The sequence below is a fragment of the Erpetoichthys calabaricus genome, chromosome 6 (assembly GCF_900747795.2).
Source record: "Erpetoichthys calabaricus chromosome 6, fErpCal1.3, whole genome shotgun sequence".
Lineage (NCBI taxonomy): Eukaryota > Metazoa > Chordata > Cladistia > Polypteriformes > Polypteridae > Erpetoichthys > Erpetoichthys calabaricus.
In genome coordinates, this window is record NC_041399.2 from 150565545 (window position 1) to 150591531 (window position 25987).

The following is a 25987-nucleotide window of genomic DNA, read 5'->3' on the forward strand; positions in this document are numbered from 1 at the left end:
CAGACAATTTCTTTGTATAATGTTAATGTTTACCCCCCCCCCCAAAGGGGTGGAATTGAAGAGTCGCATAGTTTGGGGGAGGAACGATCTTCTCAGTCTATCAGTGGAGCAGGACAGTGACAGCAGTCTGTTGCTGAAGCTGCTCTTCTGTCTGGAGATGACACTGTTTAGTGGATGCAGTGGATTTTCCATAATTGATAGGAGCCTGCTGAGCACTCGTTACTCTGCCACAGATGTCAAACTGTCCAGCTCCATGCCAACAATAGAGACTGCCTTCCTCACCAGTTTGTCCAGGCATGAGACGTCTTTCTTCTTAATGCTGCCTCCCCAGCACACCACTGCATAGAAGAGGGCACTCGCCACAACCGTCTGATAGAACATCTGCAGCATCTTATTGCAGATGTTGAAGGACGCCAGCCTTCTAAGGAAGTATAACCGGCTCTGTCCTTTCGTAGTTAGCCACGTTTCACAAAAACACAACAAACTGCATTCTCTGTAGGTTCTGACATTTTTCACCAACGCAGCCAGTTCGTCGATCTTATTTGAGATTGAGTTCACATTTCCCAGAATCACAGAAGGCTTAAAACTCCACTTTCTCGCAAGCCGCCTCATTTTTAGCTTAGTGCCGGCTCTGCTGCCATGATACCGCCTTCTTCTTACCTCGTCGGGTAAGTAGGGAACCACACCGGCACTGGCATTTGTTCTCAGCGCTCGAAGTTGAGTACTTGAATAGACGAGTCTCGGCGTGTAAAAATCCATGCCCACGTTGTAAAAGTAAGTGTTTCCAGGGAACGAATCCACATAAAATAAAGTGATAGGAGTGATCAATAAATAAAAATAGAAAAATAAAAGTAGAAAAGTACACATACACATACAGTCATACACGGAGCTGCTGAAAAGGCTGCCACTCTCGGCGGCGCCGGAACTAACTAAGCTCCATTTCCCAAAACTCTAAACATAATTTCATAATTGCAAACTCAACTCCGTAAACTTTAAACTTCCAGGTCAAAACCAAACTCTTTACACAAAACCATGTAATCTTATATCAGAATCAAAGTTTGCCTTCAGACATCACACAAAAGCCCCCAAAAACAAATACACTACAACATAACCTTACACCATACTGAGATAATTTCAGAACCCTACTGTTAAAACCTGTTACTGCAATGAGCACTGTTACTTATCCCCCCCTAATATCTTTATATAATGAACACTATAAACACAGCAAATGTAGAAATTTTCTACAAAATTGTATCCTTTAATGTATAACACGGTACATAAAAAATTCGAAGGAAAAACAAAATTCTGTTCAGCTGCAGCATTCCTCCTCTGGTTGGGGTCAGGCCAGAGAATCTCATCAACATCACATGCAATATGAAGCCCTGGTTATGCAGAGGGGGAAAAAACCCTTGCATGCCTTATCCGTCCCTGACAAGCTTCAACTGTAATGTCTAAACAAGCTTACTCCATGGCCTGGAGGAGGAGGTGAACAAGAATGTAGTGGTCTTGGCTGTAGACTTTTCACCGCCATGTTGAAAAAACGTTTCTGTAGGTTTTAGGAATGGAGAATATGCAGGCAGAAAGATGTTGCTGGTGAACCAGTCACAAACCAGAGCAGCCTGGTGGAAACCTACATTGTCCCAAAATACAATGTAGCATGGCTGCTCTGGTTGTGCTGGCTCTTTCTGGTGAAGTTGGTGTACATGATCTCAGAGACCATCGAGGAAAGCCAGTAGAAGGATGGCTTGTCGATGGAGGACCCCTCAGTGGCTGATAGTGGTACACATTCCCCTCTCATTGGCCAGGGACATTCACAACAGCCCATTTTCTAATTATGTTCCTCCCACTCCTCCTCCTTTTAGTGAGGTTGAAGCCTGCCTCGTGAACAAAGATGAGCTCGTAAGCAGTGTGTCTTGCTTTAGTTTTAAAGATTCTCTACAAAAGATGACACACACTACAGTAAATGACTACTCTGAAACACATTTCTAGAGTAAGAAAAAAGGGAAGGGAGACCATAAATACAGTTTGTTCTACACTATATAGTGCTGTACAGTACTACAGTCAAGGACGTGGCCAACAAAAGTAGCACAAATCTCATTTGAAACTATTTGTCTCCTTGTTCTTGCTATCATTCTTTATTGTCCTCTTTCACTTCCCATCCTGTGTCCTTTTTCTCTTTCTTCCTGTGGTGATTGATTCATTGTCCAAAAACAAGTGAACTGACCCACGACCCTTTTATCTGTCTATCCTAACTTTGAATAATGTGTGAACAATTTTGACATGTAGTGTTTACACCTGGGTAATTGTGTGTTAAATGTGTTCCAGCTCTGCTAACGTGTTGATATTGAAGCCAGTGCTTTCTAAATGAGCATGTTGTGAAACCAATGATGCATAAAGAAACTTGTGTGTAGAGTTTTGCACAAAAAGTGAAACGAACCTGAGTCATGTGTCAAAATAGGGGAATAATGTTAAAATGAGCAAATAGTGGAGCCAATACATGAAAATTTGTGTGTAAGGTTTTGCATGAAAAGTGAAACGAATCTGAGTAATGTGTCGAACTAGGGGAATGGTGGTTATAATTTCAGGGAATGAGTTTGTATTTTGGTAGATGGCGGTATTGTTTGGAATTTTTAGTTAATAAATGTGGTAATAGTGTGTAAGTGATTGAGAAAAACTGTAAATGGACTATAAAATGTTATTTTCACCCATAATATTTCTAAAGGCAACAATTTTGGAAAATTATACCAATACAGCTAAGGAAAAATTGTTAAGGATTTATTTTTTTTAATTTAACTTTTACTGTTTGTTCAAACAACAGTTAGTCTTTACGGTATTCTTCACAATAAATTCAAAAATCCATTGTATTAGTTATAACATGCAGAAACTATACAGCAGGAATCGCCAACTCCGGTCCTGGAGGACCACCGTTTCTGCAGGTTTTCATTCTAACCCTTTTTTTAATGACTGCCGTGTTTATGCTGCTAATTAACTTCTTGTTAATTTATTTTAATTGACTTCTCTTTTAAGATTTGTTCCCCCTGAATTTCTTCATCATTCCTCTGAATTGCTTCATTTCTTTCCTTAAATGGCACCCAAACAGAAATGAAATATGAAGTGAGGGAGCAAAGAGAAGACCAACTAAGTCAGGGCCTCAAACTCCAACCAATTTCACTCCAACCAGTTCCTTAATTAGGCGCCGAGTCTTGTCATTAATTAAAACCGTTCTTTAATTCCATGGCTTGTTGCTGCTCTCTTGGTGCATTAGCAGACACTAATGAAACTGTTGATTTTCTTTTTTCTGAGAGCACTGATAAAATGTTTTGTGGACCTGAGCAGATCAACATTCCCGAGACCTTCACCTTTCTTTATTTTTAGATATTTTATGATGGACACCAGTTATTTTGGCTCATTTTGTATCTCATTATTGTTTAGCTGCTAATTAAGGAAAAAGAAACAATTAAGGAGCCTGAGTCTTCAAGAGCAAGTCAATTAAAAGTAGTTCAAAAGAAGTTAATTAGCAGCAAAAACAGGTCACTCATTAAGAAAAGGGTTAGAATGAAAACCTGCAGCCACGGTGGTCCTCCAGGACCGGAGTTGGTGACCCTACTATAGAGTATCACTCTTTTCAATATTGCAATTAGAGAGTAAAGGTGTGCATATGAAAACTGATTAGTGACCTGCAGTAAATAGCAGAAACACACACAGCCATTTTTGTTTTAAAGTTATATATTTAACCATTAGTCTGAGTGTACTTGACACATTTAACAGCTTCTCATACTAAGCTGAATTCTGAGACAATGTCAACATCATAGTTATTTAAACATATTTGGGATCCTTTTTATAAGATAAAGAATTCATAGTTACAACATTTGACTTTTACACACATCCACAAAACCTGAATTACCAAAAGATCCACGTTTTTAGGATTTTCAGCTTTTAATGTATGCATATGTTAGAGGAATGTGTGTTATACTTCAAAAGCTGTAGTTTTTTTCTGCAAAATGATTAATTTGTCCCCATTCATAAATATTTTGCCTAGTAAGTTTTCTGTTAAATCTTTTGAAAAGGACCGGCATTTTTGTCTCTTATTTTATACAATGTTGTTTTTTATGTAAGAATATTATTTAAATTATGTATTTTTTTCATTAGTGTATATGAGGAAGTGCATGTGAAAGAAAGGAGTATCAGAGAAGTACAGTATGTGGGGGTTGTCCAGGATAAGTATGAGGGATTGAGGATGTGGGTTAAAAGCAGTGTTGGGGTAACTGATAAGATTCCAGTTAGAGCAGGTCTGTTCCAGGTCTGTGGACAAGTTGACTCATGAGATAAAAGGTCAATCCCCTGGTCCATGCTTTTTGCTGATGGAATTGCTTTCTGTAGCACTAGAAAGGAAGAAGTGGAGAGGGAAGGTGGAAGAACTGAGAAGGGCTTTTGAAAATAGAGGATCGAAGATAAATAATAAGATGATAGAATATCTGAGATTTAATGATAATCAGAATTCAGATGTTAGCCTGCAGGGAGAGCTAGTGAAAAGACTGGATATGTTTAAATATCTAGGATCAGTGGTATCCCAAGATGGAGAATTAGATACAGAGATAACCCACAGTGTGCAGCGTGGCTGGAACAATTGGTAGAAGGTATCAGGAGTATTGTACGATTGAAGAATAAAGGCAAAGGTTAAGGGTAAGGTTTTTAAGACCATGGTAAGTCGAGCAGTTACAGTATCTATGGAGCTGAGATATGGATAGTAAAACAAGCACAGGAGAAGAAATTAAATGTGGCAGAAATGAGAATGATAAGTTTCTGTGGAGAAAGATCTGTCAATATTGAGGATGATTGATACTCATGACTGGTTAAATGTAGTGGTTTAGCGCACTTATAGGTGGTTGAATCCCTTTTTTAAAAATAACTTTTACGGTGCCCTGTATAAGGTCCATCTGACGATACAGACATGTACTGTATCAGCTAACTAATTACACTAAGGTTTCTGAGGTGAATTGTCTAAATAGGATTCCTGGTGGATCTGTACAAAACTTTTTCAAAACCTGGCAGGATCTAATCAATAACATTTTAGAATAAGCATTTAAATTGAGGAAGCAGGTTCTCTCCCCTCTTTTACTCCATTTATCTTTATTCATTTATTAATTTATCTATTCACTTATTTTTACTAGCATAAAGTTTTACACTGCTTGCCTAGCTCTGATTCTGGGTTGATTTGTTTCAAACCTTTTTTTTTTTTTTTTGTAAAACTTGAGTTATGTGTATGGAATGTTATTTGATTTTAATAAAATCAATACAATAAAAAATAAATAAATAAACATGATTCCTGTTGCTAGGCAGTGTAGTTCAGGCACTGGACTTTAATTCACATTGTTGGTGATTCATTGTGTACTTCTATTTGGGGTGTTTTATAATAGTACTGAGAGTTCCCTGTCATATATGCTTTGGCCAGCTGGATTGGCCGCGCGTGTGTGTATGTGCTCTGAGATGGACAAATGTCCTGTTTAGCACTTTGTCCTGAGCAGTACAGAAAATGGATAGATGCCTAATGTGTTGTTGCTTTGTATTACAAAATAAACCTTATTCTTTTAATGACAGAATCATATAGGAAAAATAACAACAACAACAACAACATTTATTTATATAGCACATTTTCATACAAAAAGTAGCTCAAAGTGCTTTACATAATGAAGAAAAGAAAAATAAAAGACAAAATACAAAATTAAAATAAGATAACATTAGTTAACATAGAAAAGGAGTAAGGTCCGATGGCCAGGGTGGACAGAAAAAACAAAAAAAAAACTCCAGATGGCTGGAGAAAAAAATAAAATCTGTAGGGGTTCCAGGCCACGAGACCGCCCAGTCCCCCCTGGGCATTCTACCTAACATAAATGAAAATAGTCCTCTTTGTAGTTAGGGTTCTGACGGAGTCACTTGATGCTGATGGTCATACAGACTTCTGGCTTTTAATCCATCCATCATTGTTGGAACATCATGGAGCTTTGGGTAGATGGTGGTGGCGCAAGCCACCACCAAAAGGACACCAGTCAAGGAAACAGAAGAGAGAGTAGGGGTTAGTACAGATTTTGAATGAATAGTTATAATGAATTGGATATACAGAGTATCAGGATTAAATTACAGTGAAGTTATGAGAAAGCCATGTTAAAATAATGTGTTTTCAGCAGTTTTTTTAAAGTGCTCCACTGTATTAGCCTGGCGAATTCCTACTGGCAGGCTATTCCAGATTTTAGGTGCATAACAGCAGAAGGCCGCCTCACCACTTCTTTTAAGTTTTGCTCTTGGAATTCTAAGGAGACACTCAGTTGAGGATCTGAGGTTACGATTTGGAATATAAGGTGTCAGACATTCCGATATATAAGATGGAGCGAGATTATTTAAGGCTTTATAAACCATAAGCAGAATTTTAAAGTCAATTCTGAATGACACAGGTAACCAGTGTAGTGACATCAAAACTGGAGAAATGTGTTCGGATTTTCTTTTCCTGGTAAGGATTCTAGCAGCTGCATTCTGCACTAGTTGCAAACGATTTATGTCTTTTTTGGGTAGTCCTGAGAGGAGTGTGTTACAGTAATCTAGTCGACTGAAAACAAACGCGTGAACTAATTTCTCTGCATCTTTCGATGATGTAAGAGGTCAAACTTTTGCTATGTGTCTTAAGTGAAAAAATGCTGTCCTAGTGATCTGATTAATATGTGATTTAAAATTCAGATTACAGTCAATGGTTACCCCTAAGCTTTTTACCTCCGTTTTGACTTTTAATCCTAATGCATCCAGTTTATTTCTAATAGCCTCATTGTATCCATTATTTCCAATCACTAAGATTTTGGTTTTCTCTTTATTTAATTTGATAAAGTTACTATTCATCCATTCTGAGATACAGGTTAGACATTGTGTTAGCGAATCAAGAGATTCGGGGTCATCGGGTGCTATTGATAAATACAGCTGTGTGTCATCAGCATAGCTGTGGTAGCTCACGTTATGTCCCGAGATAATCTGACCTAATGGAAGCATGTAGATTGAGAAGAGCAGCGGACCCAGGATAGAGCCTTGTGGATCACCATATAGGATATCATGTGTCTTTGAATTATAATTACCACAACTAACAAAGAATTTTCTCCCTGCCAGGTAGGATTCAAACCAATTTAAGACGCTGCCAGAGAGGCCCACCCATTGACTAAGGCGATTCTTAAGAATATGATGATCAATGGTGTCAAATGCAGCACTCAGATCTAAGAGGATGAGAACAGATAAATGGCCTCTGTCTGCATTTACCCGCAAGTCATTTACTACTTTAACGAGTGCAGTTTCTGTGCTGTGATTTGTTCTAAAACCTGACTGAAATTTATCAAGAATAGCATGTTTATTGAGGTGCTCATTTAACTGCATAATGACTGCCTTCTCTAGAATTTTACTTAAGAAAGGCAGGTTAGAGATGGGTCTATAATTTTCAAGAGCAGAGGGGTCGAGATTATTTTTCTTAAGTAGGGGTTTAACTACAGCAGTCTTAAGACAGTCTGGGAAGACCCCCGTATCTAATGACGAATTTACTATGTCAAGAACATTATCAATTAGCACGCCCGATACTTCTTTGAAAAATTTTGTTGGTATTGGGTCAAGGGCACAGGTGGAGGGTTTCATTTGAGAAATTATTTTATGTAAATCAGGTAAATCTATCCTAGTGAAAGAATTTAATTTGTTTATTACGGAATACTGGGGTTTAGGATGATCCTTAGTGTTGGGGAGATATACTATGTTAATTCTAATATCATTAATTTTTTGATTGAAAAATACAGCGATAGCCTCACAGGTTTTACTGGAAGTACTTCGGAGGCATTCCTTTGAGTTACCTGGGTTTAACAGACGATCAATCGTCGAAAATAAGACTCTGGGATTACTAGCATTGTTATTTATAGTCTTAGAGAAATAGCAGTGCCTCTCAAGACGGACTGTGTTATTGTATTCTGTTATTTTAACTTTTAATATTTCATAGTTAATAGTTAGTTTAGTCTTCCTCCATTTACGCTCAGCTCTACGGCATGTTCTCTTTAAATCAGACACTCTTTGGGTCTTCCATGGTATAACAATGCTAGAAAATAGTATTTGACCAAAGAGTTAAGCTACAGCCATGGTTAAGTGACTGGTTTTCAGTGACAACTTTAAGCTTACATGATCTTCCATGACTGAAAGTGCTTTGCTGATGTTTGATATATTATCCATTATATCCAATAATTGATGTAATGTGAGATTTGCCTGCAATAGCACTTTTCCAGTACTAAACAGAGACCAGACCTTTTTGAGAAACTAGAGTATCACAAGACAAGAGTAGTGAACACCCTTGTATCTCATCTTTTTTAAGTGCATTTACTGTTTAAAGTTCAATGCCTCCTTGGCTCTTCTACTTCTAAGGCTAGGTTAGTTTTTATTTATGAAACACAACTATCAAGTGGCTTTGTGAAGGGAAAACAGGAATTTTTAATAATTAAATTAAATGATTAACTATAAGGGTCATGTATGACTATAAGGATAAATCAAGAATGCAACAGAATAACTAACTCATACTGTCCATTTCTAGGCATTGGTAGTGTGATGGATAGCGCTATGTATTCACTATTCTGGGTTCATATCTTATATTGCAAACATTGCTTTTGAATAAGTATGCACATTCTAGGCCAATTTTTCTCAGGGTACTCAGTTTTCATCTCACATTCCCAAAGATGTGTGTGTTAAGTTGATATGGTAGATCATTGGGCCAGTGGGCCAGAGAGATCATTGTGTCCCAATGCTTGCACAGTTAGATGTTTTGAATGTTATGTTTTATTTGGCATTTAATTTTTCCCCACTATTGTTATAGTAGCAAATTTAAACTTCTGTTTTCAGTTATATATATTGTATTATGTATACTTTCATAAGTTGGTACATTGAGCAACAATCCATTTAATTTACTTTAGTGAATATCCTTTTTATATCATTCTTTTTGTTATTATATTTTTTGATTATTTACAGATATGAAGCTACATTATGGTGATCTTACAGACAGCACTTGCTTGGTCAAGATTATTAATGAAGTTAAACCTTCAGAGATTTATAATCTTGGAGCACAGAGCCATGTTAAGGTAAGGGACAATTCAGAAAATCACTGAATCCATAGTGGTTTTCTTCTAAAATGATGAATTACAGAAAAGATGCAATTTTGTGTTTGTTGGTTATTAGTGTAAAATGTTTTTTATTTACAAAAAGCAGTTTGCATTTGCAGTAAAGTATAATTGTGAACAGAATTATATTATAAACAACATCCTGGGAAAACTGTAGCAATAATTAAAAAAAAAATTAAGGGTTGATGAAATCTGGGAAACTTGCAGGCCGGATTTGACAGGTTGACTGAATTTGCTGTGTTTCTTGTGCTCCTGATGTTTTTCAGACTGAAACATTCTTTATATGGCATTATACTTCTATAAATACATAGCTGGGGTTTATGTTACAAGTGCCTGTGAGAGGAAAACACATTAATGAGGTGGGAGGGAGCATACTGGGCAGTTTTGTGTCATGGGAGAAGTAGGATATAGAAAGCTGTGGAGAATGAACAAATGCCAGAATAAGAAGGCTGCCAACAGACCAATGATGGAACACATGTCTGCCATTTTAGCACTAGCTGAACTCTATTAACTTTCCAAGTTTAGACTAAGAATGATTTATTTTTTACATACAGCATTTACATTTCACAAGCATGTTTTCTTAGGCATGTCTGAAATCGTCCATCCATCCATCCATTATCCAACCAGCTATATCCTAACTACAGGGTCACGGGCGCAAGGCAGGAAACAAATCCCAGGCAGGACGTCAGCCCACCGCAGGGCACGCGCGCACACACACACACACACACACACACACCAAGCATACACCAGGGACAATTTAGAATCGCCAATGCACCTAACCTGCATGTCTTTGGACTGTGGGAGGAAACTGGAGTACCCGTAGGAAACCCACGCAGACATGGGGAGAACATGCAAACTCCACGCAGAGAGGACCTGGGAAGCGAACCCTGGTCTCCTAACTGCGAGGCAGCAGCGCTACCTACTGTGCCACCGTGCCACCCTGTCTGAAATCGGAAGCTTTTTATTTCTTTTGCACTGAAACATAAATATCACCTTTTTGTTTACACTTTTAATATTCATCTATGATTTTTTTATCGATAGCTTAGTTTTTTAAAACATGTTAGCATATGTTAGTAATTCATATTTAATGACATTTCATAATTTCCTAATTTTTAAATGCAAGTCTTAACAAAGTCTAAGAAAGAAATTTTAACAGCAACCTAGTAATAACAAGCCATGCAGAAAATCAATCTGTGCATACTGAGCCTATTCATTGCATAATATATGAAACTGAAATTACCCTTTACTTTTTTATGTATGTTAGTTGAGCAGAAGCTTCATTGTCTAAGATTCTTATTAGAAAAATTTTAAAGTATAAATATTTATTGTATTTATATGTGCTGATCTGCATGGTGAAAGCATTTACTGTAAAGTTTAAGAAGGTTCAAGCACAACTTCATTTTGTAGAAAGTGTGCACTTCTTAAATGTTACTGTTGTCAGTCATTTTAACACTTAATATGTACGTTCAGTATGGATGATACCATAACATGGGAAAGAAGTTGTTCTTTATTTAAATGAGAACTCTTAAGTCCTTCAGTAGATTGCTATAGTGGCCTTTTTTTGATGATTTTAGTTTGTTCTTAGTTACCAAAAGAAATCCTGTGTAGAATTCATTTGGTTCTGGCAATTTTATATAGCCTGTTATTAAGTTATTAATGTAATGAATACATTTCAAAACAGTAGTGCAATCTTAAAAGATCTTAAAAACTGACATTTTTGGTGTAGACATTTTTGTTAGATTTGATGAAAAAGATAATGAATACTAAATACTAAACACAGTAATGTTTTTAGAACACAGTTGAATATCCTTTCATTTTGATAATACTGTAATTTGTGAAAATTATTACTGTGTTTTGCAATGTTTTATAAACTGTAGTTTATTAATCTACAGATGTTTTTTATATATATGTCTAGAGCTATACTACAGTAGCTGATTTTCTTAAGTGATGGATAGGCAAGTAACATTTTACAGAAAAATCAGAGTTAAGTAAAGTGCTGATAATAGTAAAGCAAGGTAATTTTGTTTCATTTTTAAAACTAATTTTTATTCCTATATTATTTTCAAACATGATTTTATTTTCTGTTGAATGTTTGACCATTTCTTTTTATTATTTCGAGAGAAACTTTTCAGTTTAGTTTTTGTTTTAGGTTAAAAAAGCATCTATTCAATGAACATTAAGAAATACATGCTGTTCCTGTATCACAAAGGAGTTGTGGAAACGATAGATAGATAGATAGATAGATAGATAGATAGATAGATAGATAGATACTTTATTAATCCCAATCACAATGCGTTATTATTATAGTTATCTTCTGAATGTTTTATACAATTTGTCTTGTTTAGGTTTTAACAGTGTCCATCTGTTCAAGGAATAAGCAGTTTACTTTGGTAGCACTAAACACTTTAAACTTCAGAGCAAATACTTTGCAGTACGCTTTGAAGACTGATAAATTACACACCTGGTAGTCATTCAGTAAATAGCAGAGCCAGTGCACTTCTTCACTTAATTGTGTTTGTTTCACTGAGGTGACCCTACAGCAACTTTTTGCAGAGAAAAAGTTGAAGTTTGTTGACCAGCGTTGCCTACAACTTCATGTTCTTTAGTAGGTTTCTGTTTTTTTTTTTAGCATATCATGGTCTTCGGCTTTTTTAGTGACATCTTTATGAAAGTAGTTTAAGCATGTTTTTAAATTTGTCTCAGGTTCTTTCCCTTTAAATGTGCTCCACAAACACGACTACTGCATCATTTACAAGTACTCCCAGAGTGTAACCTTCCTATTTACGACCAGTTCTTTGCTGTGTGTGTTCAGAAACATGCTCTCTCTAGGCATCAGTCTTTGTATGGCTCTGTAACATTATTAGCCTGCTTACCTATATAGTGAGTTGTATAGTCATCAGCAGTGTTCCCTCAATTTACCTAAATGGCACAAGCAGACATTTTTACCTCTATTTACACAATATATACTGATCAGACAAAACTTTAAAACTGCCTGCCTAATATTGTGCATGTCCCCCTTGTGCCACCAAAACAGCTCTCACCTGTTGAGGCATAGTCTTCTGAAGGTGTCCTGTAATATCTGGCACCAAGAAGTTAGCAGTGGATCTTTTAAGTTCTTTATGTTGCACGGTGAGGCCTCCATGAACCACATGTCAGTTGGATGGAGCTATTCCATATTCAGCAAGCTGCAATGCACTGTGTGTTCTGACACGTTTCTGCCATGGCTAGCATTAAAGAGTTTCATCAATTTGTAATACAGTAGCTCATCTTTGGGATCAGACCAGATGAACTAGCCTTTACTTCCCATGTGTATGAATGGGCCTTAAAACAGAGAATTCTGTACATTTTCAATTACAGATTAGTTTGCCATTTAAAAAATACCTTGAGGGAGGTCAGTTCAGTTTGTATATGTTCCTCTTTAACTCATCCAACAGCTGCTCCTGTTGGCCCCAAGTATAAGTTAGCCAAATGCTGGGAGAGGCATAAGTGCAAGTTGCTTGTATACCAGCTCACTTTCCCTGCTGCTTCAGGTAAGCTGGCTGTAAAAGTACAAAAACAAATGTCACTTATCTAGAAATTAATATAAAAGGAAATAAATTATGCAAGCACTGAAAGTAAAGAGTAAATAAATATGTACTCAGTATTTACAGTAAGTTACACTAAACCTTATGGCTGCATTATCTGCATTTCTCTGACACTATCATTTAGTGACAAAATTTGTGCTCTTAATCATGGTCCGATACAGCCAAAAATTTTATTTTGAGACTTGAACCGATTTTATCTCCTTGGGTAGTCTTTCAAAGATATTATGTTTTAAATGTTTTAACTTCACTTAGTAATAGTTTGCCTACAAACAACAGTTATCAGCAGGGCATCAATCAATGCCATTTCTGCATCACTTGAATTGGAATTTGCTCTCTATGAATGTTATTGAACCACCACAAGCCTTTTTGAACTGCAGTTAGGTCCATAAATATTTGGACAGAGACAACTTTTTTCTAATTTTGGTTCTGTATATTACCACAATGAATTTTAAATGAAACGACTCAGATGCAGTTGAAGTGCAGACTTTCAGCTTTAATTCAGTGGGGTGAACAAAACGATTGCATAAAAATGTGAGGCAACTAATTTTTTTAACACAATCCCTTTATTTCAGGGGCTCAAAAGTAATTGGACAATTGACTCAAAGGCTATTTCATGGGCAGGTGTGGGCAAGTCCGTCGTTATGTCATTATCAATTAAGCAGATAAAAGGCCTGGAGTTGATTTGAGGTGTAGTGCTTGCATGTGGGAAGATTTTGCTGTGAACAGACAACATACGGCCAAAGGAGCTCTCCATACAGTTGAAAGAAGCCATCCTTAAGCTGCGTAAACAGAAAAAACCCATCCGAGAAATTGCTACAATATTACGAGTGGCAAAATCTACAGTTTGGTACATCCTGAGAAAGAAAGCAAGCAGCACTGGTGAACTCAGCAATGCAAAAAGACCTGGACGTCCACGGAAGACAACAGTGGTGGATGATCGCAGAATCATTTCCATGGTGAAGAGAAACCCCTTCACAACAGCCAACTAAGTGAACAACACTCTCCAGGGGGTAGGCGTATCGATATCCAAGTTTACCATAAAGAGAAGACTGCATGAAAGTAAATACAGAGGGTGCACTGCAAGGTGCAAGCCACTCATAAGCCTCAAGAATAGAAAGTCTAGATTGGACTTTGCTAAAGAACATCTAAAAAAGTCAGCACAGTTCTGGAAAAACATTCTTTGGACAGATGAAACCAAGATCAACCTCTACCAGAATGATGGCAAGAAAAAGTATGGAGAAGGCGTGGAACAGCTCATTATCCAAAGCATACCACATCATCTGTAAAACACGGTGGAGGCAGTGTGATGGCTTGTGTGTGCATGGCTGCCAGTGGCACTGGGACACTAGTGTTTATTGATGATGTGACACAGGACAGAAGCAGCCAAATGAATTCTGAGGAGTTCAGAGACATACTGTCTGCTCAAATCCAGCTAAATGCAGTCAAATTGATTGGGCGGCGTTTCATGATACAGATGGACAATGACCCAAAACATACAGCCAAAGCAACCCAGGAGTTTATTAAAGCAGAGAAGTGGAAAATTCTTGAATGGCCAAGTCAGTCACCTGATCTTAACCCAATTGAGCATGCATTTCACTTGTTGAAGACTAAACTTACGCCAGAAAGGCCCACAAACAAACAACAACTAAAAGCCACTGCAGTAAAGGCCTGGCAGAGCATTAAAAAGGAGGAAACCCAGCATCTGGTGATGTCCATGAGTTCAAGACTTCAGGCTGTCATTGCCAGCAAAGGGTTTTCAACCAAGTATTAGAAATTAACATTTTATTTTCCAGTTATTTAATTTGTCCAATTACTTTTGAGCCCCTGAAATGAAGGGATTGTGTTAAAAAATGCTTTAGTTGCCTCACATTTTTATGCAATCGTTTTGTTCACCCCACTGAATTAAAGCTGAAAGTCTGCACTTCAACTGCATCTGAGTTGTTTCATTTAAAATTCATTGTGGTAATGTACAGAACCAAAATTAGAAAAAAGTTGTCTCTGTCCAAATATTTATGGACCTAACTGCACATTGTTAACTATATGATGTTGTGAAGTGCTGTTAAAAGCGTGTATTTAATGTAGTCTACTAATATCTGTAATCACATTCTATTATTTTTCAATATGACTCATTGTTACAAAAATATGTAATAAACAGGAATGTGGTAAGTCATTTTTGAAGTAACTAAAAAAGTGTAAGAAGCCCAAACTTTCAAATCAGTTGAAGTCCCTGAATGTACCTGGATGTTACACCATGTGTATTTGTTTTCAGTTTTTTTTGTGGTGCCCTTGCAAAAGGCATAAATTAAATCAAATTCACTTTTGATCTATTCTTTTCATTGAAATTGAATTATAAAACTTCAAGTTGATGAAAAATCCTTTTACTATATAACGGGGTGGCCAACTCTAATCCTGGAGAGCCACAGTGGCTACATACAGGCTTTCATTCTATTTTCTTAATTAGTGACTAGTTTTGTTTCTAATTATCTTCATTTAATGTATTTGCTATTTAAAACTCAGACCCTTTAAATCAGGGCTGAGTAATGTCGGTCCTGGAGGACCACAGTGGCTTTAGGTTTTTTTTCTCAGCCAGTAGCTTCATGAGAAATCATTCATTGCTGATGAAGCACTTATTGTTCAAGTGTTTTTTGCTTCATTTTAATTGTCTCATGTGTTAAGGTTTTGAACCTTTAATTGCTTATTATTATTCTTAATAAGCTGTATTCATCGCTTTAACTGCTCCTTATTAGCAATAAGATGCAAATGACAAAGGAACTGCAGTTCTTCATCTAGCGCTTCTCCATTTCCACCCATGTGTAGCCATCATTCACTATTTGGTTTAATTAAGTACTCAGAAGGAACAAAAACGTGCAGCCACTGGGATCTCCAGGATGGAAGTTGACCACCCCTGCTATAGACGTTAGTCTCTTTAAACCGAACTGGAAATAGATAAATGAGAAAAAAAATACAGTAACAGAATGTGATTAGAGTTAAATTGTTGGGGTGCTTTGTCCATTCCTTGGCTGGCATGTTTTATGAATTTTGAGCTCAACTTATTTAAATATAGTTGCTTTACATATTGAATTTGAACTAGTGTGATCCTTTCTCCTTCTTCTTAGTTCCATTGTCATTTTGCATGTGGTTTTCACAGCATGTTACTACTTTTCATTCCTCATTGTTAACAAACCAGTATTTAAAGATGGCATCCACAATCCAAGGCAATGTGACGTGTAACTTATTCCATATAAAACAGGAGTTGTTGCTTTAATGCATTATCAGGAACCAATGTAAGAAAGCAAAGGAAACGGCATCACACATTTGGTCAAAACAATTCTGCATTTTTACTCATTTGATTGAATACCAAATATGCTATGCTTTTTTTTACAATTTTGTCTGAATATTTTCAGGGGCAGAAACTTCTCTGCACCCCTACATCTAGAGAGGGAGAGACCACATTTGTAAATCAATAAAAATACGCCTGTTCCTTTTGATTCCATGTACTTTGACATTATTGTAACATTTTGACTTAAAATAGTCCCTACTGCCTTCTTAACATTGGTAGTAGAGTGATAAATTGGTTATAATGCAATGCCTCTGGATGTCCACTATTCTTCCTGTGAATACCTGCAGCTGCAGGGTGTATGAAACTCTATCCACTCCTATTCGTGTACCAGTTATGTTTCTTTAGTATTTAACTTAAAAACATGATGAGTAATTATTAGTGTATCCTTGTTAATGACATGATGGTTTATATCAGAAGACAAAACTGGTAGCTTTGAGTGGACGCAGAAAAACAAGCTGCAAATCTGAGCCTGTGTTTCTTGATTTTACCTGACAGCAACATCCAGAACAGTTCTGAACTACGGCTGAATAACATAAATGTTATTAATTATTGTATAGAGTCATTTATATCACACTGGTGTATTCTGTATTACATGCACTATAAGCTATTATATCATGTTTATATTATTTTATTATATGCATTATGTGTTTAGTTTAAACTAAAACTAAACTACAGTGTACTACCTTGGTATTTTTATATGAATGTAAACTGTACACTGTTGGATATGTGAAACTGAAACAATTTTTGAGGTACAATTTAGCATAAACTGAATGGTGAATTTTATGTAACAGGTGCAAGAACAGACAAAGCATTCAGACTTAGCTCCAGTCAAGTCCTGTTTTCTTTCAAATGACCAAAATCTAGGACTACACTTCTATCTAACCAGAAATAACTGGATGAATCATGCCAGATCATGTCACTGCTTTCTCTGTATCTGGTATGTTGACTTCCTGTGCAAACTGTGCCAAAAACTTGAAAATGAAAGGTCAGTTAAGCAGTCATGGAAGGGAAAAATGGTTCATATTAGTTACCGTCATCTTTTAAACACTTACTATTGTCTTGTAACCAAGGGAGTTGACCAAAATGGTCAGATTATTTGTGACAATGTCTTTCACTATAAATAATCAATTAAATATAAAATGGCACTTTTATTTTCCATAAATTATAGAATCAGAGGGGATTTTGTGTCATACTAGGAACATTTAACTGTAGGTCCACTGACCTCTCAGTTAAAATCATTAATTTTGCTGTTGACACAAACATTTTATTACTAACAATAATGAAACCACTTACAGAAAGGAGGTGACTCGTCTTGTGTCTTGGTGTGATACCAGTAATCTGGTGCTCAATACTACCAAGGCAGTGGAAAAGGTATTTAAGTTTTTGAAAACAGCAGTTACAGCCTCTCCTGTCTAGAAGGTAATGATTCAGCAGTCAAAATAGTGGAATCCTTCAAATTTATGGGTTCAACTAAACACTCTTGGCTGGGACATTAACATAAGTTCCATCACTAAGAAGGCTCAACAGTGGTTGTACTTTTTATGCCAACTAAAGAAATTAAATATTTCTCAGGTAATCCTAGTTCAATGTTACAACAGCATAATTGAAAGTCTTACTACATTCTTTATTGTTGCTTGGATTGGTTCAGCAACAGTCCACTCCAAAAATAAATTACACTGTGTTGTGAGGTCTGCAGAGAAAATAATTTTCTCTGCTTTTCCATCTGTTGCAGACCTGTATGCTTCTATCACCATGGATTCATCTCACCTATATCATCACTTGTTCCAAAAGCTCCCCTTTGGTATATACGCTTTAGATCAATTAAAACTAAAACCAATAGACACCTATACAGTTTCTTTCTCTGAGCCATAGCTTTTGCAAACCAGTAATTTAGCCTGTTTTCCTCACTTACTAAATGTGTTCTCTCATGTACTGAATGATGGTGTGTGTATGTAAAGTATATTGACATGTATGTGTATGCAAGTGCATATACACTGTACACTCACACCTTCACTTGCATATCTTCTTTACAATTTATGCTATTCTTCAACTTTCTATAATATGTGCCATTTAACTTATGTTATTTGTTTGTGATGTTATGTTACAAGCTGTTCCGAAGCTACTAAGTTAAATTCCCATACATTAAGTACTGATTAATAAAAGTTGTTCTGATCTGATCTGATTAGGCTTTGCTTTAGTTATATGAAAGAATAATTATTATTTTGCTCTCCTTTTTAAAATAATTATTCTTTTACTAAATGCAGCTCTCTGGCTACTTTTCCGTCAAATTTGTGCCCAGTCTTAAACCTATGAGTAATGCAGCTATTTATCTTCAGGTTTCATTGGTGTGGGCGTTTATTTTGGCCAGGATACTCACAAAATAAAGCTGTTTATCACCCTTCCATCTAATTATGTGTGGGCTAAAATAAAATAATGGGAAACTGGTTTTACTTCCGATAGGAAACCAACGAAGATGAAATTGTTCCTTTAAATTCTTCTGGTTCTTTTGGGAAATGTCAGAATCCAGTAAATGAAACCAAATTTTAAGAAGTTGTACATTTAAACACCCCCAGACACTGAAGCATAGGAAGGTTCTGTTGTGTCACACTGCACAAAGAGATATTGTTTTTGATGCAACGTCTCATAGCAAGGTCAAGTGCTTGCTACATTTTTTTTCCCCAGTACAAAATGTATCCATATGTGGGCTCACACACTGAGCCTTTCAAAGAGCTTCTGAGAAAATCTCTCTTAGGCACCTTACACCCGCACATTAACTTCATAATGACTTAACTTTATAGTGGGTTTGGAGGATAGTCTAGTTTAAAAGTGATTATTTTCTTTCTTTATGTGGTACTGTGCACTATTGTTTGAAAAACCAAAGCAAAACATAGTTATTTCTGGAGGGGAGAACTTTTGAATTTTAGTTCTAAGTCCCATTAAGATTTTGCTGCTGGGGGATTATATATAGATTCTGGTGTTTAAACACATATTTATACCTGTAACCCTCTACTTCTATTAAATTGTATTAATTGCTTTAAACAGTACATCTCTGAGGTGTTGTATGTGTTGTTTTTTGTCTTCTGTGTTTTGGCTTTTATCCTCTTTTCTTACTTGTCTTGATAATTTACAGTATAACTATAAATTAATTATCCAAATACTTTTCATTTTTCAAAAGTGATTAGACTCATTTAGTCTTCTTTTTTTCAAACCCAACTGAACTTCTTGTTTGTTCATAGCAATGTGTGGTAGTAATTAATTTATTAAAAAAAATAAAAACTCTTCATAATTAGCACAATATTACACCATGGATAATTACAAGGACTACCCTACTATACAGTACATTGCATAATATGTTGCAATTTAAATTTCATTAAACCTCCTAATCCTTAGCTTGTTGAAAGTTATGAATCATTGTGATGCATTATTTTTTAAAGACTTTCCATTACTCTTTATGATCAATTTTAAATGGTAAACAGAAGCACTTAAGCACAAATGTGGCAAAAATGAACTAAAACTAAAGTTAAATATGTGTTTAAATATTTTCTTGAATTACAAGTCAAATTCATATATAGAAGGGTACCCAAAGGTAATTCTTTAAAATTCTTAAGACCACATTACATCTTTATTTTATTTTGGTTTCCTCACATAATACATAAAAGCTTGTCAGTCCAGTTGACTTCTGTAAATGTTTGGTGTAATCTATTTATGCTTCAGCCTTTTCTTTAAAGGACTGATGTCCTCCGGCTTTTACCAATTGCTCTTCAGCAAGACAAGACTTTTATAGCTTACACAATATTTTTCTTTTATAGCCTTCATTTGTTACTGGTTAAAGGATTTACAAGTATATAGGCTTTTTAGAAAATTGTAAATGTACATTACAGGTGCTGGTCATAAAATTAGAATATTATGATGAAGTTGATTTATTTCAGTAATTCCATTCAAAAAAGTGAAACTTGTATATTAGATTCATTCATTACACACAGACTGATGTATTTCAAATGTTTATTTCTTTTAATGTTGATGATTATAACTGACAACTAAAGAAAGTCCCAAATTCAGTATCTCGGAAAATTAGAATATCAATTAAGACCAATGCAAAAAAAGGATTTTTAGAAATGTTGGCCAACTGAAAGGTATGAACATAAAAAGTATGAGCATGTACTGCACTCAATATTTAGTTGGGGCTCCTTTGGCCTGGATTACTGCAGCAATGCAGCATGGCATGGAGTCGATCAGTCTGTGGCACTGCTCAGGTGTTATGAGAGCCCATGTTGTTCTGATAGTGGCCTTCAGCTCTTCTGAATTGTTGGGTCTGGCGTATTGCATCTTCCTCTTCACAATACCCCATAGATTTTCTATAGGGTTAAGGTCAGGCGAGTTTGCTGGCCAATCATGAACAGGGATACCATGGTCCTTAAACCAGGTACTGGTAGCTTTGGCACTGTGTGAAGGTGCCAGGTCCTGTTGGAAAATGAAATCTGCATCTCCATAAAGTTCGTCAGCAGCAAGAAGCATGAAGTGCTCTAAAACTTCCGGGTAGACGGTTGTGTTGACCTTGGACCTCAGAAAACACAATGGACCAACACCAGCAGATGACATGGCACCCCAAACCATCACTGACTGTGGAAACTTTACACTGGACCTCAAGCAATGTGGATTCTGTGCCTCTCCTCTGTTCCTCCAGACTCTGGGACCTTGATTTCCAAAGGAAATGCAAAATTTACTTTCATCAGAGAACATAACTTTGGACCACTCAGCAGCAGTCCAAAGGCGAGACGCTTCTGACGCTGTCTCTTGTTCAAGAGTGGCTTGACACAAGGAATGCGACAGTTGAAACCCATGTCTTGCATACGTCTGTGCGTGGTGGTTCTTGAAGCACTGACTCCAGCTGCAGTCCACTCTTTGTGAATCTCCCCCACATTTTTGAATGGGTTTTGTTTCACAATCCTCTCCAGGGTGGGGTTATCCCTATTGCTTGTACACTTTTTTCTACCACACCTTGTCCTTTCCTTCACCTCTCTATTAATGTGCTTGGACACAGAGCTCTGTGAACAGCCAGCCTCTTTAGCAATGACCTTTTGTGTCTTGCCCTCCTTGTGCAAGGTGTCAATGGTCGTCTTTTGGACAACTGTCAAGTCAGCAGTCTTCCCCATGATTGTGTAGCCTACAGAACTAGACTGAGAGACCATTTAAAGGCTTTTGCAGGTGTTTTGAGTTAATTAGCTGATTAGAGTATGGCACCAGGTGTCTTCAATATTGAACCTTTTCACAATATTCTAATTTTCCGAGATACTGAATTTGGGACTTTCATTAGTTGTCAGTTATAATCATCAAAATTAAAAGAAATAAACATTTGATTAAACATCAGTCTGTGTGTAATGAATGAATCTAATATACAAGTTTCACTTTTTGAATGGAATTACTGAAATAAATCAACTTTGTCATGATATTCTAATTTTATGACCAGCACCTGTATGTTAAAACAAAAGCATTCAAATTTCTCTTAGTCAACTTACATCTGTAGAAGTTTCCTACAGTATACATTTTTAATATTTGATCATCCCTCCCCTCAACCTTCATATGTTTAAGAGACATGAATTATTTGAGGCAGTGAACACATTTATGTTTATTTCTAAATGCAGCACCTTCAAGAACTGACTCATCACTTGCTGCCTAATATACAGTGCATGCGGAAAGTATTCACAGCGCATCACTTTTTCCACATTTTGTTATGTTACAGCCTTATTCCAAAATGGATTAAATTCATTTTTTTCCTCAGAATTCTACACACAACACCTCATAATGACAATGTGAAAAAAGTTTACTTGAGGTTTTTGCAAATTTATTAAAAATAAAAAAATTGAGAAAGCACATGTACATAAGTATTCGCAGCCTTTGCCATGAAGCTCGAAATTGAGCTCAGGTGCATCCTGTTTCCCCTGATCATCCTTTAGATGTTCCTGCAGCTTAATTGGAGTCCACCTGTGGTAAATTCAGTTGGTTGGACATGATTTGGAAAGGCACACACCTGTCTATATAAGGTCCCACAGTTGACAGTTCATGTCAGAGCACAAACCAAGCATGAAGTCAAAGGAATTGTGTGTAGACCTCCTAGATAGGATTGTCTCGAGGCACAAATCTGGGGAAGGTTACAGAAAAATTTCTGCTGCTATGAAGGTCCCAATGAGCACAGTGACCTTCATCATCCGTAAGTGGAAGAAGTTCGAAACCACCAGGACTCTTCCTAGAGCTGGCCCGCCATCTAAACCGTGCGATCGGGGGAGAAGGGTCTTAGTCAGAGAGGTGACCAAGAACCTGATGGTCACTCTGTCAGAGCTCCAGAGGTCCTCTGTGGAGAGAGGAGAACCTTCCAGAAGGACAACCATCTCTGCAGCAATCCACCAATCAGGCCTGTATGGTAGAGTGGCCGGACGGAAGCCACTCCTTAGTAAAAGGTACATGGCAGCCCGCCTGGAGTTTGCCAAAAGGCACCTGAAGGACTCTTACACCATGAGAAAGAAAATTCTCTGGTCTGATGAGACAAAGATTGAGCTCTTTGGTGTGAATGCCAGGCGGCACGTTTGGAGGAAACCTGGCACCATCCTTACAGTGAAGCATGGTGGTGGCAGCATCATGCTGTGGGGATGTTTTTCAGCGGCAGGAACTGGGAGACTAGTCAGGATAAAGGGAAAGATGACTGCAGCAATGTACAGAGACATCCTGGATCAAAACCTGCTCCAGAGCGCTCTTGACCTCAGACTGGGGCGACAGTTCATCTTTCAGCAGGACAATGACCCTAAGCACACAGCCAAGATATCAAAGGAGTGGCTTCAGGACAACTCTGTGAATGTCCTTGAGTGGCCCAGCCAGAGCCCAGACTTGAATCCGATTGAACATCTCTGGAGAGATCTTAAAATGGCTGTGCACCAACGCTTCCCATCCAACCTGATGGAGCTTGAGAGGTGCTGCAAAGAGGAATGGGTGAAACTGGCCAAGGATAGGTGTGCCAAGCTTGTGGCATCATATTCAAAAAGACTTGAGGCTGTAATTGCTGCCAAAGGCGTATCGACAAAGTATTGAAGAAAGGCTGTGAATACTTATGTACATGTGATTTCTCAGTTTTTTTATTTTTAATAAATTTGCAAAAACCTGAAGTAAACTTTTTTCACATTGTCATTATGCGGTGTTCTGTGCAGAATTCTGAGGAAAAAAAATGAATTTAATCCATTTTGGAATAAGGCTGTAACATAACAAAATGTGGAAAAAGTGATGCGCTGTGAATACTTTCCGCATGCACTGTATCTCACCCCTTAACCCCTTATTCAAGTAGGTACTGATTCATTTTTATTTACTATTTTTGGTATTTCATTTATTAATTTCATATATTTTTTCATACAGTTATTTATTTCTAATTAGTTATTTTTATTTTTTTTTGCAGTTTTTTCTTTAACCTCTTGTAAAGCAGTTTCAGCTACATGCTTTATATGAAAATGTGCTTTAGAAGTAAATTTTGCTGCTGTTATTAATGTCAGATAATATTAAGCTTGTTTAGGCATTGACGTTTTTGGCTGTAAGGAAAAGTTTCATTCATGTGCTTTGTCAACATAGAAAAAAATGTCAAAATGATACAGGTCCTGGCTGTGCTATTTAATGAAACCGACTGATTTCATTTATGTTGATGAGGCTTATGAAACAAGACATTCAATAACATATAGCGAGAACTCCCTTCAGATCATAAATTACCTCTTCTTTTGCTGGTCTTGATTACATATGTCAAATGACTGTGTTGCACTCAAACACTGTATTGGCCCATTACGCCAATGCAGACTTTGGTAGAATCGAGTTTCCCTGTGCTACATATATTCTTTTATAAAGCCTGGAATATTGTGAAAAAACAGTACATAACTTGACATTCTGAAAAATATACTTTCAGCCAAAGTGTGTCAGGAAATGCTACTGTGGCTCCTTTATATCAACAGCAATACTATTGCACATAATGCATCACTGTGACTGTGAGTGCCAAGTCATATATTTTTGATTTTTTTAGTAATTGTGGTGTGTCTTTGGACTATTGTGTGTATGTATATATATTTTATTTATTTATCTAATGAGTTTATATATAAAAAGGCAAATTCCACCCCAGAGACAAAGATTGATGATTGATCTGTCTATCTATCTGTCTGCCTGCCTACCTGTCTGTCTGTCTGTCTAACCTAACCAATAATGGTTATGTTTAATTATGTGTTCTAGATAATTTTCTGAAGATCATGTCAAGATAGATCATTCTGTTACAGTATTTTTTAATAGTAAGGGAAGTTTTCACGTAGTAAACCCATTTATTCAAAAAATGCTTAATCTTCCTAAACAACCAACCAGTAGTACAATTGAAAAGTATGACAAAAACAGTGGTAGATTTCATTTTTAGTCTGCAGCTTACACAGCACTGTACTCTTGCTGCTTAACAATATAGCCAGTTACATATATTCAATGCAGTACATTGCCATATTTCATTATTTTCGCTTTACAGGTTTCATTCACTTACCACCCAAATTAATTCATTCTGTAAGGTTATCTCCAGTGACAAAAGCTTTTTTCTTTTTTTGGTAAATTTCTTTGTGTTCTAGCTACTTATTCATGCATTCTTTCATATACAGTATGTGAATCTTTAAATTTACTGTGGGACTCATAGCTGAGTTTTGAATTAGGCTGGGGAAATGGACTGCAGTTTGCTGCTATACAATGATTCATACAGTATGTGAAAATACCTTTTTATATTTTCTTAACCTCTGCAACAGTTCTCATAATACTTACATTAGAAAGAGAATCCTTGTCTGTCTTCTGTACATCTCACATCCAGTCAGATCAAATAGACTATGTTAGTGCGACCTAATGTGTTTTGACATCCAGCCAACAATGACAACAAAAAAGGGAAAAGCACAAAATCTTTAAATATTTATCTAAGGCCCATGGTACATCATTCATTCAGTGCTTACCTACTTTACCTTAGGGAAGTGGTACCGCTATTGTTCTATTTTTTTCGTTTTCTTCTCGGGACTGGTTATCCTACACTAATATTTCCAAAATCAGAATAGTTCTTAGCTAGAAAAAAACTGTGCTGCTAATTCTCTGTTCGAGGGTTTTTATTTGTTTTTACTTTTGCAGTGTGGATTCTTGACTATTGTGTGGTATGTAACACTGCAAAACACTAAGAACTGTATTATAATATGGTCCTAATTCTTAATCACCTCTATACCATCAATTCTCACCTGGATTATTGCAAAATACTAAATCTAGATAGGTTTACCCCTGCATTGGTGCTTTAACATATTGTGTTAAAAAACAGTCACTGGTTACTTCTAAAATCCCTTGTAGTTAAAGTCCCCCATGACTATAATATCCCTATATAAACTTGTCCTTTTTAATTATTACTAAAAAGATGTGCATTGGAATTAGTGTCTGTATTGGGCAGTCTGTAACACACTCCTAAAATAAGACATCTTTCTGTAATGCTTTCCAGATGGAGCCACATGTCCTCACTAAGATGGAGTGATTTGTCCAACTGAAGTGGACTTGCATTTAAAACTGAAGCTTACTTGCGTTTAAACTGAAGAGGACTTGTGTTTAAATAGTTAAATATAACTGAACCAAAAGACAATAATTAGCCTAATGAGATTTATGTTTCCATCTATTTTGTTTACTTTCTTTGTTTTGGTTTGACTTGCTGAGAGCTATAGCATTTTCTATCTTCTAATGGCAGAACATGTTCGATCAGAGTAAGAATCTGCATATTACATCAAAAGCCTTGTCTCAGAATTCAACTATTTTTGATTTATTAGTGCTTCAGTGGTTAAATTAGTTAATCGTTCTTTTTTTGTTAATAAAGACTGGAG

General features: G+C 36.6%; 1 protein-coding gene across 1 annotated transcript in view; it reads left to right on the top strand.

Moving 5' to 3' along the window:
- The window catches only part of gmds (GDP-mannose 4,6-dehydratase), a 479963-nt gene that overhangs the window by 227656 nt on the left and 226320 nt on the right, over positions 1 to 25987 (top strand). Inside the window, exon 4 of the mRNA XM_051928781.1 lies at positions 9025 to 9134. Coding sequence (XP_051784741.1) covers positions 9025 to 9134 — 110 coding nt within the window. The remainder of the gene's footprint in view (positions 1 to 9024; positions 9135 to 25987) is intronic.